The sequence below is a fragment of the Semicossyphus pulcher genome, unplaced genomic scaffold (assembly GCF_022749685.1).
Source record: "Semicossyphus pulcher isolate SPU_LCO1_2020_fin unplaced genomic scaffold, fSemPul1.0.p SCAF_6, whole genome shotgun sequence".
NCBI lineage: Eukaryota > Metazoa > Chordata > Actinopteri > Labriformes > Labridae > Semicossyphus > Semicossyphus pulcher.
This window is the reverse complement of record NW_027211737.1, coordinates 7,707,476-7,724,830: the sequence shown is the minus strand read 5'-3', so window position 1 is coordinate 7,724,830 and position 17,355 is coordinate 7,707,476. Positions and strand designations below refer to the sequence as shown.

At 40.5% G+C, this 17,355-nt stretch overlaps 1 protein-coding gene across 3 annotated transcripts in view; it reads right to left on the bottom strand.

The window, feature by feature from the left end:
* ksr2 (kinase suppressor of ras 2) overlaps positions 1-17,355 on the bottom strand; it is a 124,680-nt gene that overhangs the window by 34,887 nt on the left and 72,438 nt on the right. For 2 of the 3 annotated variants that reach the window (XM_069682828.1, XM_069682830.1), the window contains 5 exons: positions 3,074-3,143; positions 1,805-1,888; positions 1,432-1,520; positions 452-472; positions 77-186 (listed from right to left, as the gene is read on the bottom strand). In XM_069682828.1, the coding sequence (XP_069538929.1) occupies positions 77-186; positions 452-472; positions 1,432-1,520; positions 1,805-1,888; positions 3,074-3,143 (374 nt within the window). The remainder of the gene's footprint in view (positions 1-76; positions 187-451; positions 473-1,431; positions 1,521-1,804; positions 1,889-3,073; positions 3,144-17,355) is intronic. The other variant, XM_069682829.1, reaches the window with a different exon arrangement.

Here is a 17,355-nt window from a genome sequence, read left to right as displayed (position 1 = left end):
GTGAAACTGTAAGAAATGTGATATGTAGGACAGGTTACACATGAATTGTAATGCAGGATTTATTTTTTACACTTACCTTGTTGATTTTGTTGGTTTTGGGGAGCGTCTGACTGATGTGCAGGTCTGTGTACCTGAGCGGGTTGTTGATGTCACATGGCACTGATTCGGTCCGTACCAGACGAGCTACTGCAGAAAGCAAAAGAACAATGAAGCACTGAGGCAAAATTAAACAATACTTTCCTAATAGCTTGAAGAAAATTAAGAGAAACTCGTTATCAGTCCCTGCTTTAATGTGAAAAATGAACAAACTGCTCTTTCTTAAACACCATCCATTTGTTATCGCATACACTTTGTAAAGATTAAAAGTTTCCTCAAAAGCAGCCATATCATTAAGAAACTGTCATTTTCTATAACTAAAGCATTAAATAAGGAGTCTAATTAGTGTTTTTACCTTGAGTTGTTCCTTGGTGGTCTTATGTGGGGGAGAGAGGGAGGAGAGGGGGAGGCAGAGAAAGGACAAAAGAATTTAAATTCTGATAGCAGATAATAGCAATTTTATTCAGTGCCGTCTGTGTCAGTACAAACAGTGCATGACGCAGTCACATTTGTCAAACCTAAGTGGCTTAATTAATCAGTAGATAACCTATCTGCATGAACCAGCAGAGGCTCTTTTACTTTTTTAAAGGACTTGACTGAAAGAAAAGCCCCTTCAGAAGCTCAAAGGACTCAACACACATTCAGATATATGAATAATCAGGAGTACAGAACACTGCAGGCTTTAAAATCAGGTTCTGGTCCTAATGTACTGGTTTAATATCCACATAAACACCACACATTTTTTAAGATATTTATGTGGCGGCCATTTTCCTCTGAAGTCATGCTCAGGGTGGGAAGCTCAAGCGCTGTTTTAATGTTGCAATGCTTTGTTCCAAGTTGCAAATCATTATAATTTAACCACTTCCTAGCTACCTAAGTCTTGATAGTGCCATACAATACAATACAATACAATACAATACAATACAGTAAAAAGGCATACATTCTGAGTTGAAGGTACAGATAGCTAACGGTAAATAAATAAAACTAGCTAACGATGATTTAGCTAGGAATTAGTTGGATGCTTAGGGTAGCTAATGGGTTATATGGGTTAAGTATACTGTTTAAACTTGAAATAGTTTACTCCATATTTTCATTATCAATTGTGTTGGCTGATGTAATGATAAAGATTCTTCATGTTACACATTACGAAGAGCTCTTGAGCTTCCCTGCCTGAGCATGATGCCCGAGGAAAATGGCCGCTGTGTAGATGGGGTAAATTGTGACTTTGGTACGGGCTCTGTTAGTAATTTGTGATCTGAAATATAAATAACTATGGAATACATTTAATATGACACCAAGATAATGAAAATGAATGCTAATTTTTAAAAAAAATACCTTTAAAGGAGTCTCTCGTTCCGCCTCGCTGTATGATCAGTAAATGGCAAGGTGGGGCTTCTTTGGTGCATTTGTTGTGGCACTTCAGCCTGAGTGCAGACAAAAGGATGGGTTTGTGTTTGTTTTGCTGTTATTTTAGGGGTTTTTTATACACGGCTGTGAAACCTATGCAGAATCTAAGTGGCAGAATCAACATGTAGTTAAACAAACAAGTGGAAAAAACTGTTAATTTATTCAAGTGAGATAAACACAAAGCGTTCATGAGAACGGATCACCTCGACAAACAATTACAAAAAAAAAATAAGCAACATCAATTTTATAATATATCAGTGCAAAACTCACAATTTAACTATTATTGCAACCTGTTACTTACTTGCAGTTTTTACATTTCAGTCCAAACAACATTCCCTTTCCACATACTATGCATGTCTGGGACATCCAATACTTTGTGGAAAATCTGCAGGCGAGAGAAGACGGAGTAAATAAGAAATCAGGACATCACTTTCGGCTTTTTTTGTGCATTCATATGAAATGACATGTATAAGCTATGGATTTATGTGAGGAGAACACTGCTTCTGACCTTTTGCCTTTCATTATTTCCCCTCACACTGACAGACGGCTTTGCCAAAGAAGGCCCCACATTCCCTGCGTGACGTTTTGAAGCTGCTTCTGTAAAAGTGTTTACCTTCTTAATCTGCCTCAACTGCTGATTTAATTTGGGCCCATTTAGTTTTCCATCTTTCAGTAACCCTGTGCGAATGAACGTCCCGGGCAGTCGCTCTGCGGTGCAGGAAAGAGGCCAGAGAGTTTACATCAATACGACAATCAGCCACTCTTACCGGCTCCAGCACGGTCACTTCTCAAACAAACAAATCCAAAACGTCAAACACCCAATTCCCTGCACCAATTGACTGAGCGGTTCCTTCAGGTATCTGACTATTTGCTGTATTTACTGAAGCGGCGCCTGGCTGCTGTCAGTGCCGCTGGCTGGCTAATGGCAGGTGACTAATGTAGTTTGACAGAATCCAAATCTCTTTATTAGGCCCCTCCTTTACCTCGATCGAGAGCCACAACTCAAGCCACTCAGACTCTGCTGTCAAATATGAAGGATAATGTGACACTGCTGATTCTTCATAAAGAAATGTTCTCTACGCACAGCGGAGGCCTCCTAAAGCCAATGCGGTGCATTGTGTACCCGCTACGCACATGCACTTACCTAACAATACGATCAAGGGCACACGTTGGAAATATGCAAATTGGCATGTCAAGGATATTGTTGGACGGAATAATGGTGTTTCTCTTCAAACCAGCCTTAATCTTTAATAATCGGCTCTTTAAATCACATCTGCGCTCAGTTTGCCTGTGTATGACGAGGCTTCTCTCAGCACCTCGCTGACTTTCAGCAGGCTAAACACCCACGTAGACAAGGTTGCTGAGATCTAACTAACTAATGCGGCATTGTTTTACTTTTTAGATCACTAGCGCTCGGAGTCAAGCAGGGTGAGAGAGAGACAGACAAAGAGAGAAAGAGGATGGAGATGAGTTATGCAAGCGGCCCTTTTTAATTGGACTGGCATTCTAACACTGATGTATGAGTGTATGCACAACGGCAACCTCACACAGACGCACGTTTCAGGCCTACCTGTGTTTTATTGAGTTTCCCAGATCTCTTCGGGGAATCTGTGGGGACCAGCGAGGCACTGAGAGCGTGTCTGCAGAGGAAGAGAAAGGAGAGATGGGAGGTTGTTAAGTCTTTTTTTTTTTTTGAAGTAAAAGGTAATAACGACAACATGTCTTTCATTACAGATTCATTTAGCACAAATGGCATTTCAGGGAATGGACTGATTTTGTAGAATAAAACTGTCAGACTTAATCAGCTGTTTGCATATCAGGAACGCAGATACTCATGACTCACTGTCAGCTCATCACTGTAAATGAGCTGTGGGTAGGTAGGTAGGTAGGTAGGTAGGTAGGTAGATGGATAGATAGATTAATAGATAGATAGGCAGACCAAGATAGAGACAAAGATAGAGATGGAGGCAGAGAAATGGAGACAGTGATTTAGATAGAGCGATGAAGACAGGGACAGACAGAGATACAGAGACAGGCAGAGATAGAGACAAAGAAAGAGAAGAGGCATAGAGATGGGGTCAGAAATAGAAATAAAGACAGACAGAGAAAAGAGATACGGAGATAAACAGAGAGCTGGACAAAGTGATAGGGAGATGGAGACAGAGAGATGGAGACGGGGACAGAGAGATGGACACAGAGACACAAATAGAGACAGAGAGATGGATAAAGACAGAGATGGAGAAAGAGAGATAGACACAGAGACAGAGAGATGACACAGTTACGGATATAGAGACAGAGAGATGGACGAAGAGATAGGGAGATGGAGACAGAGAGAAGGAGACAGAGACAGAGAGATGACACAGTGACGGATATAGAGGAAGAGATGGACAAAGAGATGGGGAGATGGAGGCAGAGAAAGAGAGCAGATTAAGACAGAGAGATAGAGAGATGGAGACGGGCAGAGAACGGATAAAGACAGAAATAGAGACAGAGATAGAATGCAAATGTAATATAAACAAAGTGCATTTTATAGACAACCCAGCTTCCAGAACATCCCTATCAGTCAACAGCAAACACTCTATGAGATATCATACAATGACGGGCTTTTTCTGTCCTCTCTCTCTCTCAGGCATAAGGGCTGAAAACAGAATCAAAACATCGAGGTCCCGTCTGAACAGCCTGTCTGAATTGCTTGCATGATTAGATGCAGATATCAGCAGCTTGCTAAGACTACCTTTGTGCTATCTGTGTTTCATTGTGAAGCGCTCTCGCTTCTAAAGGTTTTCACAACAAAAAAAAACATTCGCTCGGTCCATTAGGGCTTGCAATGACTGATGCATTTATGCTCAACCTCTTGATATCAGGTGAGAATGGCAGCCTACACACGGTTGCATGTGAGGGATGTGAAGGCGGCTGGATGTGGAGGATACGTGCATTGAGATGATAGCGCTCTGTAATGACATGCTGGCTGCCAATAATTCAATAGAAAAGAACCATGAAGAAAATTGCTGACAGCGTCATAGGTCAAAATACATCATGCAAGATCGTTTTTGCTCTTGGCTATGCATTTCAATTTCTGCTGGGACGCCACATATGACAGGCTTATTTAGGTTATATATTATGAGAATATAAATGATTTCAAACACAGTCAACCTAAAGCTGGAATAGAAATACACTATAAAAAGGATTTTTGAGGGTAGTAAATAAAATCCATGCAAATTGTGTAAATTATACTAAAAGTATCAGCAAGTTTACCTGCATTACTTAATTTTCAACAGTAAGAACTGAAACCCAAATAACATAAAATCTACCCAGAGATATCGGGCCTGTGCGCAAGCGCCAACGATTGTTCTCGGCTGCAGGCCACAGCTGGATTAATAGGCGCGAGTATCGCCAGTGTCAGTGGAAGTTAACATTTTGCTGTGTATCATAAAATTAATGAAAGTGTTTATTAGTCAGATATACCAGACGATTTGTAGTCGGCGTGTCTGTATGTGACAAGAAATTTAAATCTGTAGCCTCTCTTGGCGGTTACCCTGGCTGACTTCCTGAGTATTAGAAAGTAAATTAACACGAGCAGGCTAATTTATTTACTTTGAGCATCTTGAATTCCCAAAAGGCTGCATGGTGGTGCAGTGGTTAGCGCTGTCGCCTTACATCGAGAAGGATTTCTGGTTCGAATTCCGGTTCAGACATCGTGGGCCTTTCTGTGTGGAGTTTACATGTTCTCCTCGTGCAGGCGTGGGTTCTCTCAGGGTACTCCGGCTTCCTCCCACAGTCCAAAGACATGCTTGTTAGATTCATTGGTGACTCTATATCAGAGATGTGGACTTGGACTTGGACTCGAGTCGACTCGAGTCACTGTATTGATGACTTGCGACTTGACTTGACAAAAAATAAATGACTTGAGACTCGACTTGGACTTGAGGCCTGATGACTCGATGACTTGAGTGTGTTCATAATATGTGTTAGCTGTTAAATATAAAATGATAAAATTCAATGTCGTCAAGTTTCTGTCGTACTATCAAGTATGTACGCAGCACAAACTGAGAATCATGATTGGACGACTCAAAAAGTTCCCCAGTATGTCATGATTGGATGACTGGCAACACGCAACATGCAACATCAAAGCCCCCAAAGAGAAGCCTCATCAGTCGTACTCGTTACTACTCAATACGGCCTCAGACCAGACCATCATCACTGTCATACTTTTTGAAGAGGTTATAAAAATTGGCCAATAATAACATTATTAGACGGGCTGCTAACACCTTGTCATCTCTTTATAAAGACCGGATACTACAGGTAAGAGTGCTGGATCTTGGGTGGAAAAAAAGTGACTTGACTCGGGACTTGACTTGCCTTAACTAAGGACTCGGCTTGACTTGGCTTGACATAACCTGTGTCTTGACTTGCCCAAGAAAAAATGACTCAAGACTTGCTTGAGACTTGAGCAAAGATGACTTGGTCACAACACTGCTCTATGTTGCCCATGAGTGTGAAAAGTTGTCTGTCTCTATGTGTCACGTTATTATTACTCATTTTTATTATGTAATTAGTTGTGTAATCTAATGAGACGTGTTAAGTTAAATGCACCTCATTTATTCAAGTGAATCAGAGTTGCTTAATGTAGGTACTAAGTGCAAATTGTTACCTCAATTTAATCAAGTAGATTCTATAGGTTGCTTTGTATAGTGTAGGTGCTCAAATAAACTCGACCGCACACAGCACACAAACCAACTCCCTTTAAAATGTTTTTTTTTACAAAGATACTCTGAAGATTTAGCATTGCATTTTGAAAAACATTGTTATACTGGAAGGTTTAGTCTTCAGGCCCAACTATTGATCCACTGCTATAACAGTTTATACAAAAACAGTTTGTGAGACATCACAGCTCTCTCCGGAGTCACCAAAGGTTTCATTAAGATGTTTTCACATGCGCAGTGTTCCCCCAAAGGACCTGTAAATATACTTTGATGTGTAAAATCGGCGCACTTTCCCTTTAAGGTAAGTTGTGTGCATGTGTGTTTCATATCTAAAGAAAAGCAGGGTTTATAAAAACAGAAAAATGATTCATATCATCTGTGCTTCTTATACATATAAAAAACTTTCTTGGCTGTCTCTCCCAATTTCAATTTGAAGGTGTGTTTAACAAAACAGCCTGGACGTGCAGCTTTGAATTGACAAAATATAATTGAGGAGAAGTGGAAAAGATAGAATGAAATGTGTTATAATTGAGCAATTTTCCCAGGACCTTTATGCAGAGTCATTAATGAGTATTATGTTGCTTTAGAGCTGGAAATGAATGTCAGGGAGAGGTGAGCAGAGGGGACTTGATTGCTTTGTGTGTGGGCTGTTGCAGGTGGTGAACAGTGAATCTGGGAATTGTGAAGATAAAGACCGAAACACAAACAGACAGATTCTGTCCTCAATGCAGCAAACTTTAAATGTCTTAAACATGGAACTGTGGGCAGGGATTGACATCTGTCGGAGAGGACCGAGGAGGTTCACTCAATGTGGAGGAGAGAAAAAGGGCATCTGAGTTGGTGTCAACTGGAAATCCCACAATATTGCCCCCAAAAAGGAACCTTCCAAGAATTTATGAAATGTTTGTCAATTCATATTATATACAGTGTCTTTATTTCCTGTTTTTAAGTAAGCAGAAAGTCATTAAGCTTGCACTGAATTGTGTTCCTTCCTGAAAACAGTTCAAAGATAAAGGTCTCTTCAAGAGGCAGATGTACTCTCATTGGTTGACTTTACCTTTATAAGTATGAGCCACAGTTTTTCTAACTTTTACTAGCAAAAAGGAGCCAACATGGGGCCTTATTCCCAAAAATATTGGGTGGCTTTTGCAGCCGCTAAACCAGTGCAAATGAGACAAAAAGACTCACATGCCTAATTCACAAAGTATTCGCCAAGGGTTAAATGCACCCCAAACTGCGCTGCAGAGCAAGCTATGTGCTCCAATGCTGTTTGCGCATATTTAAATAAGTCCTTATGCACAATTGGGGGCATATTATGCCCTTTTATGTGCAAAGGAACCTCATTGGATGAAAACGTTTAATTCACCAAGGCCAGTGCTAACAGCACCGTGCCGTTAGAGTGAAATTATTACCGTCAGCAGACAGCTCCTCTCCACAATCAGATGCAAAATGAGCAAACTGCACAGAGCATGTTTGCGCCAGATTTGTTTTGTGAATCGGACCTTGAGATGGAGCAGATAGCAGCGGCTTAGGATGCGCAATTTATGGTGCTATCAGTGGCCACAATCCATTCTTTGTGAATGCCCCAAATACTGTAGTATGTTATTTTGCTAACTCCTTGACCTGAAAAGTAGATAAGAATAACTACACACCAAAAAAATAGCAGTTTTCTTCTATTGCTTACTTGTGCCAGGTCCCAAGGTGAGGCCTGTGATTGCCTGGCAACAGGACAAGAGTGAAACCTGCCCAAAGTTAGCTGAGCTTGGCTGTAAATAGGTGATATAAAGACCAGTACATTACCACCTCCTTTCATCTTAACATTAAGTAGAACTGCATGTAAATGTTTAAGATTCCTCATAATAGAATTGATGGCATAGCCTTCGTATTTGATTGTATTACACTGGACCTGTATTAGGGGAACCCATTGGAAGTATATGTTTCATTTCAGGGGGAAGTCTACATCACACAATCTTCTGAATGTAATTTGCACTTATGGTCTCTACATCTTTTTATCAATGATTGGTTTTGGATTGAAGACGACGGATCCAGATGCTGTCAGTTCTAATGACAGTGCTTCCAGCAGAGTAGAGAGATAAGAAATCTTTGTATGACTCAAAGTTTTCATCTACGAGCAGCTCAATCAGTCCCATTAATTGATTACGAGGCTGCGAGTCATTGACAGATCTAATCACATGGCCCTGGTGCCGCGCAGCATTTCCTGGTTCCTGAAACAGCCTTCCTCTCTCCAGTCTCTCCAGAGGCTCAGTGTCTTCTCTCTGCACTCCGATGCATCGCTCAATTACACTCAATCAACCTGATAACTCAATACTGAGGGGAAACTGACATCATCTGCTTCTCGTCGGCCTTGTTGGCGACTAGCAGATGATTGGACTTGTCATCGGCATGGTCCGGGCTATCTATCATTGGGTGTGCATGCTGTTGACGTTGCTGTTTGTCTTACACAACAATCTCTGATGATCTTACCATCCCTCAAAGAAAGAGGGAGTGGAGGTTTATGTCAATCATTACTTACAAGTAAAACACACATGCTCACACACATGCCAGAAATGACAGGCACCTTCAGGTATGCAACAGATGTGCAGTTTCCTGCACGTTATTTAGGTAAGTTTAAATAATATACAACTTTAATAGGGCTATTCATTTTTTCCCTGTACTTAGATGTTTTGATGTGCATATTTATATATTTGGTTTTTAGATTCTATTGTTAATTTTTTCTTTTTTGTGTAGGATGTTATATGTTGGTCCTTTAAGCTTAATTTTCTGTCATTCCAGATTCGGATTTTCTGCCTATCATGGGGGATTCAAAGGGGAAAAGGGCATGTAATCCTGCACTATCTAAATGCAGTAGAAAAATTAAATATAGAATTTTACAAATATAATATAATATAAATCATCACTTATGGGCCTCTATACATGTGTGTTGGTGAGTGTGTGCAGACCCTTGTGAGACCCTTCCCTCTGCATCTATTCTGTTGTTTTGCTTTGAACAGGACATTTTCAGGAGGGGCGCTGTTGTGGTTCCCTGAGCCAATCACAGCGTGTAGGTGGTTCAAATGAGCAACTGGGCCCCATTCAGACGGGCGGACATGGCGAAAGGGCGAAGCAGAGTTAGCCTTCTTTCTGTTGGACAGGTAGGTGCCTCAAACCAGGTAGGACAAGATAACCGGCCGTTAGCATGCTAGCACAACGGTAACCGGCGGGTTTGCATGCTAGCGCAACGGTAACCGCGATGCTGTCGGTGTTAGCTCAGCAGGGTGAGCTTGTTCTCGCATGAGAGTGAGAGTGAGCTTCTGGTGACAAAGGGCCCAGGAGGAGGGGTCCAGTTTGAATGTGTTGCTGACAAAATGCAAGAAAAAATCCTACTTATTAAACCTTAAAGCGTTGAAATGACAAAATACAGGTTGGATTTTATTATGAAGCAATTTTCTTGTCAACCTGGTTAACCTTGACCACAATTTTCAGTAAATACTTTTTAGCTTTTGCAAATGATTATTTAAACAAGAAATTGCAGCTGTTCTTTTCAACAAGGTCAACTTTTACTGTGTCTTCCTGTTGGGAAGATAACTGCTCAAGGCATGAACAGCACAGATTTAGACTATATTAAAACAATGCGAGTTTGTTTGGCTACACTGTCAACAGATCCACCAGTTAGTCTTCTTCTGTATTTCAGACAAAGAACCTGCTCATGGAGTGTTTGCTGTCGTGTTTGAGCACTTAATTTATCCATGGTAACTAGCGGTGTCGTCCAATCAGCCAGGACTAAAATTTTACAGATAACAACTTCAACATCTTTTATACTTTGAAGATCTATGAATGAATCTCATCAAATCAAAACATTTCTCAATCCTGGCAGTCCAGGAGGTGTGCCCACATATGTGCACATGCTCACACACAGGTATCATGCAGTTTGTGACTTAATGTTTTAAACATAAACTTAGCAAAAGTATTACAACTTTAAGACTTGTAAAAACAGAATACTAACTCAAACAAGGGTGTGTGTTTTCTATTTGCAAGTATGCGTGTGTATGTGTATGTGTATGTGCATGTGTGTGTGTGTGTGCGTGTGTGCGTGTGTGTGTGTGTGTGTGTGTGTGACAGATGAGCCTGGAGGACCCAAGAAACCCCAAGGCGCCAGACAACAGTGTCCTCCTCCATCTTCTCTGATTGGTCTCGGGCCTAATTAAGCCGAGGCCTTCCTTTCCCCTCCTCCATTGGCCGGTCACATGACGCACAGGAGGCCATCGGGTTGAGTGTGCAGCGCATGAGTGTGTGTTTCTGCGTGTTAAAGGGGTAAATGTAACCATGAAAGATGAAGGGGTATATATTTGTGTGTGTGCTGTGGGGGTTAAACAGAGGGGGCGGGGGGGGGGGGGCGGCAGGCGTGTGCGTATGTGTGCAGAGATATAAAGCGACTACTTGAGTCTTGGAGCATATTTGGAGCCAAATATAGTTTATCTGACGTTACACTGGGGTGCCTCTCCGGATGATTGAGTGCTTAACACTGCAATTCCCAATGGAGGAGAATTTTTTAATGCTGGGAGAAAAAGAAAGGAGTTTGTGATAATTACAACAGCACAAGATACACGACAACAGAAAAAAACACACAAATTATAGTTTTTTTCATTGTCTGCTCTGTCAACAAGTCGTTTTACCCACACCTACTCTTGTCATTATCAGAATCATTAAGGTCCATCAAGAGGTAGCACTTTGGCGGTTTAGATGAAAGCTTCAATCAAATGGTTGAACGCAATCAACCGCATAACTGGGACAACATCATTAAAAGATAATCAATGAATCAAGATGGGAATATCAAACAAATTCAGCTTAAAACAATCCCAGAATGCAACATGTCGATGAGAAGCTTGTTTAAGTAGATCATGGTATATACAGTGAACTGTGCAGAGCAGCAGAAGAAGAAGTGAACAGGACTGTGTGGGCGTGTGCTGCACAATGTGCTGCATTATAGCACATGAGTGTTATATGAGATATATCACAGGCTCCATGTTCTCATTGCGTCTTATCCCCGTGTTTAAACGAGACTTTTTACAAGTACACAACTGAGTGTATATATTTTTTTCTTTTTAATCTATCGAGTGTGAGAAAAAAAACCCTCCACCGATGAACACGAGACAAAGCCAGGTTGCTCAGTTCCTATGGCAACAGCTACACGCCGTTCAGCCTTTTTGCAGAGTATTATGCTGTCACATTTGACGAGCAAGCACACACGCATACACATTTACAAATAACCCACATACCACATAAAATACAATGTGATAAACTGCAATCACAGCGCTGGAAAAACAGCAATTATGTTGGCTGAAACAAGTATTTCCGCACGCTCTTATAGATAGTGAGAGTTTCGTAAGAGTGGCAATTTAAAGTGTGCAAGTGAGACAGAGGGAGGAGGGTAGGGGAGAACAGATGATGCCTGCAGGCCCTATGGCTTGGTGGTGACTTCCTCAGTTGGAGAACACAAATGGCTCGGAGCAAGCAGACGAGTAAACCAACCATCAGACGGAGCAGGTTTTGGTGGTGAGGCCAAGAAAAGACTTTAGGGTGATGTAACGCACCCTCAGGCAGCAAAATCAGAGGTCCACAGCTCTTTGATAACACTGACTACCGCAACAGCTAATTGTTTTAGTAAATACAAATTTCTGACTCATTAGAGATTGTGTCCTAAGCAGAATTGTTATGCCCTCTCTGTGTTGTTTTCCCATGAAAAAATGACTGCATAGATCTCAAAAGTGGCCTGGAAGCATGCTGGCAGATGGGAAACTCAGACATGCATGTAGCATTCAATAAACCCTATTCCCATGGCGGCCGTTTTCCTCTGACATCACACTGAGGGTGGGAAGCTCAAATAGTGTAATGATGTCATACTGCTATGTTCAAGGTAGTAAGTTGTATAAATATAGGACATCTGACTATTTCTGATCTTTTCAACTCTCCCAGATTGATCAGCAACAGTTACAGTTAAACAGTTAACAGTTAAAATATGATTAACAGAAAATACCCAGAGGGACATTGGCCATATTTCACGCTAAAACAACCCATTAGCTACTGCCAGACAACAACTAATGTTAGCATTCAGTCACTTCTGCGCTATTATTACCGTTAGCGCTTCAGTTACCTTTTTAGCAGGCTTAACTTTGAAACAATAAGATATTTGATAACCCATAAGCTATGGCCAGACAACAGCTAATGTTAGCTTTCATTCACTTTTTAGCTTACATTGCTGTTAGCTAGGAAGAGGCAAAATCCTATCCGTGCTTTTCATTGTGTTAAGATAACTTTGAAAAAACAACATACTCAATGCCCCAGAAGCTACCATCAAATGTTACTATTCAGACACTACCTAGCTCACGCTAATGTCAGCTAGGATGTGGCTGAATACTAACATTACCTTTTAAAAAGTGTTAAACCATATGATTAGAAAGGTGTAAACAGACATATCTTTGTGAAGACAACACATTTGATAGCTTTCAGCAAAGAACAGCTAATGTTGGCATTCAGTAACTAGGAAGTGGCTAAATGCTAACAATACCTTCTGAAAGTGTTGTAAAAGATTGAACAATTGGAAAGGTGTTAACAAACTTAACTTTTTGTAAACTCTTTGTAAAAACAACATATTTGGTAACCCATTAGCTACCATCTGGCAAATAATGCTAGCTAGGAAGTGGCTGAATGCTAATACTTGCTTTTGTCTGTTGGGGGGTTACCAAATATACTGTTTTGCCTTAAAATGTGGCTTGACTATTTTCTTTTCAGTTGCTTATCAATCAGGAAAAATGTGAGACGACAAATTGTTAGCTTCCTTAGAATCAAATAACTTACAACCTAAAGAGAAAGCACAACAACACAATAACATTAGCATTTGAGCTAAATGGCTGCCTGGCAAATAAAGTTAATGCATCAAAAACCAACCACCGTAATCTAATAAAGCACACAGATTGTTAACATAGGAAAATGAACATCTGATTTCTCTAACTTCTAAAAGAAAGTTTTAATAAGTTTCATGTTGTTGTTGTCTAGTTGGCTATAAAAACAGTGTGTTTCGATTAGCCGAGGAGACCGGTTGCTACTCAAACTTTGTAATAGTCTAAAGATTCAATCATGTTAGCAGCAAAACTCAGTGAGATATGTTGGAACTTTGGTGCAAAAACACCAAAAAACAGCATTTCAGTGTGTTCACAAAGACTCCTCTGACTCGTGACACAGTTTTTTTAACGCCTGCCTTTCTTTCCTAAGAACCAGCATAGCAACTATTGACCAATACACCTTCTTATTGACTGGTGTTTATGACCTCCTCTGCAGGGTTTCATTAGTGTGAGTGAGACGAGGGCTTGATGCGAGAGCTTTGTGCCAGAAAGAGAGTCAATTAGGGCCCACATAAAAACATACACCAACCAGAAAACTGTTTTTCTGACCTGATGCTGCAGGAGAAGATGAACAAGTTAATTAAAGGTCATCGCACAATTTTGTTACCAATCCAGGGCCTCCTGTTAGATAAAGCTGCACTCCTTCACCAAGTAAATACAGAGAAGATACCATTTTGTGGGGCTTTTAAGAAAAAATTGGTATCAATTTTTTGGGTCGTAAGTTTATTTGAAAAGTTGACTTTGTTGCCCTTTGCTTATGAGCTCACATTGTGCAAGTGTAAGTGGAGAATTTACTGTAAATATGTGTCTTAAGGAGCTTTTAGAGTTTTGTAGCCGGTGAAAAGACATCCAAATGGGAAATTATTCAGCTTTTTTCTGTCTACATTTATTGGAGAGTCTTTCTTTATTTTACATGAGTTTAAATCTTTAACATTATTTTAAATATTTATCCAATTTTTGCCTAAACTGTCTTGATATCTTTTTGCTTTTAAAACCTTGTGATTTAATGACCTGTCTGTTGTATTTAGCTGCATGTGAAGCTTTTTGTAACTTGGATTTTTGAAGAATACTCTGTAAATAAAGGTTATAAGACCGGCTCCAGTCATGTTTTGAGACATATATATAATATAAATATAGTAGTAACATTAACGTTAGTAGTCAGTAGTGAGTTTGCTACGATGACGGTAACAGCTGGCTCGCGCTTTGCCAAAGTGGTTGCCATAATTTACATATAATGACATGCATAGCGTCACCCCGTCCATTAACGGGATTGGCTCCTTAGGTTTGTGACGTCTCAAACCTGCCAATCTGAAAACGTGTTGTTCAGCCTGTCCTTGGTACACTGCAGTTTAAAAGCAGACAGGCCCAGCCATGGAGATGACTGCTGATGTTGTCCCTGATATGTCTTGTAGCACATGAAGAACCCCACATGGAGATGTTTACAAGGTTAAACACTTGATTTTTCACTGTAGAGGGTCTTTAAGATAAGTTAAGATGGAACTTTATTGATCCCGAAGTAAACTGTAGTCCCAGATTGCTCCAAAATTATAGCACAGAATAAGAGATCAATACCAGAGAACAACTCACAAAATAAAGAGTAGCCTATAAGTATATATTAATAGCCTAAAACACAAAAAGCTCAACATCAATCTCCTCCTACTTATAAACTTATAAACCAAAGATCGTATGACAAATGTTTACTGAAAAACTGAACCGACGCCAACCTGAACTATTCTTCTCAGGTGGCTCTTTCGCCTCACCCCGTTTTAAATTTAGCTGGTATTTGTAGCCATTATTTATTTGCCAATTCTCAAAGGGACCTCCATTGTGGTGCCACGCTCAGTTGCTAGGATATCTGTGACGCAACCGCAAAGCGTCTGTGCGAGGTTCGGGTGAGTGGGTGACGTCACTAAAACACGCACAAATAAACAGAGCGAGTTGTGCACAAAGCGATGAAGAACATTTAAGCCATTTATATCCACAAGCACACACTCACAGACTCCCACACTCGCTCTCTTGCGCTCTCTCTCTTTCGCCCTGCCTCGCACACACACGCATACACACATCATTTTTGCAGCAGGTGTGTGTGTGTGTGTGTTTGTTGTCTGTCCAGGGCTGGTGCTTGGAGCTCCAAGTGGACACGAGGTTTCATCACAAGTTAAGGCGTCTGTCCGCTCTGAGTGTGTGAGCTCGAACAGCCCGAGGCGCAAGAGGTGAGCTGTTTGTTGAGAATGTCCCTCTGCGGCCACCATAACTTTTCACATTGAACAAACAATGGGTTATCATTGCACCTGGAGCAAAGAAACACACTGACAACTGAATATTTATTATTTAGTTGACCATGAGAACATCAAAACAAGAAGGACAAAACATGAGGATGAGCCTTGCTTGCAGGTAATACAATTATTTTTTTAAACCTCTGTTGCACTTAAACATGAGAGTCAGCCAGATACAGTACACATGAAAACGGCTTTACCAGTTCAACAACCACACATACGTTTGTATTGTATGTATTGGTACAGCCTGGTGCCGTCTTGTCTTTATTTATGTCTATCATAGTCGGGTAAAAGCTATTTTTTTTAGCCCGGTTTCTAAGATTTCTGTTGTGCATTTGTTATTTTTCCAAAGTCCAGACAAGGGGTCCTTCTTTATCACCAGGTTTTATGAGTATATATAAAATGAGAGTACATGCAGGGCGCTAAACAAGGACAACAAAGAGGTAAATATTAAAGGCTCTGCACATCTTCACATGTGTTTGATATTTTGGCTTGTTATTATCCAGGACCTGATTTGATAATAGACATTTTTCACCCCAGACATTTTAGCAAGTCACAGCAGGAAAAGCACAGGGTGTAATCACTAATATAAATAAGTGCATTCAATGTAGGTGAGCCAGTTCCAGGGTTTTGCTGTTTTGCATGTCGGATCACTTGTGTGGCTTAAGGTGAGGCTAACTGGAAAGGAGCAGTTGCTACAAAAAAGTTGTGTTAGCAGGGCTTTCACTGTTTAAATGTACGCCTTCAAAGCTTCGTCAACTACGCCCGCAACATGTATGCTGACAGAGCCAGGTCTACGGATATCTGTGCGGATATCTTAAAAACCTTTCTCTTCTTCATTCAGAAAGAAATATTTTTTGCACATGAAAGTTATTTTGTAAAATATTTCAACATGTAAGAATAAATTGCCAAAGCTAGAAAGAGCATGCCTGTCCAGGAGTTGGTGATAGTCAAAAATGTGTCTTGAGTTTATTTTACCTTGGCAAAAGAAACTTTAAAACATATTCAATAGTAGCTACTGATACTTATACTTGTTTTACACCATCAGAAAAGTAGTGCATTAATGCTAAGTTAAGTTGTTAGCAGCTAGCAGTGCTAACCAAACAAAAACAATACACAAACCGGTCGCCTCTATGTTGTTGATTTAGGGACATGCTCTTTAAACAAAGCTGCAATGAGCTTGTGTGAATTAAGGTCCAAAAAATGTGTGAAAAAACATATTCATCAGCAGTGTCATGCTCTTTTCTCTCTACTAATTACTTGTTTTTTAGTGCCGTCTTTGTCGTGTCTAAAAGCACGAGTTTCAAAATTAATAAATTCATCCAATTATTTGCATCATCCTTACCTTTAAACACCTCAACATCTAAACCAACATGAGAGTCAAACCCTAAACCGTGCGAAAAACTGTCAGAGCATTTCACAGATTTCACAAATGTGGTGTTTTGTGACATTTGAAAACGTCGTAGTGAGGCCTGAAAATGGCCAAATCTAAAAAGATAAGTCACGCGATATTCAATACTACACTGAGGGTGCTTTCACACTTAGGTCTGTTTGTTTGATCCGAATCAAAGACCAAGTTGTTACAATGTTGCATTTTGCCTCGAGTTTGGTTTGTGTTCACATGGCAGCCTTCACCAGAGGACCAAAAGTTTTGATGCGCGAGGAAACGATTCTCTGATTGGTCAGAATTTTCACGTTTGAAAACTTCCTGAAGTAAACAAAGAGCGAGAGACCAGTTTTTTTACTTTGTTCCAGTGCGATCAGTTCCATTCCCCTTTAGTTTGAACAGTTTGAACACCTCCGTATTCTTGTGCCTTTCCACAAGTATTTGTGAAATTGTTTGGTCAGCCCATATTTCTATGTCCTTGTCGCTCTCCCCTCGTCGCTCTCTACAGTTTTTTGGTTTGCTTCCTGTATAAGGTCCTACTTTAATTCAATTTATGTTCACCCCTGAATCGAACCGGACTGTGGTTC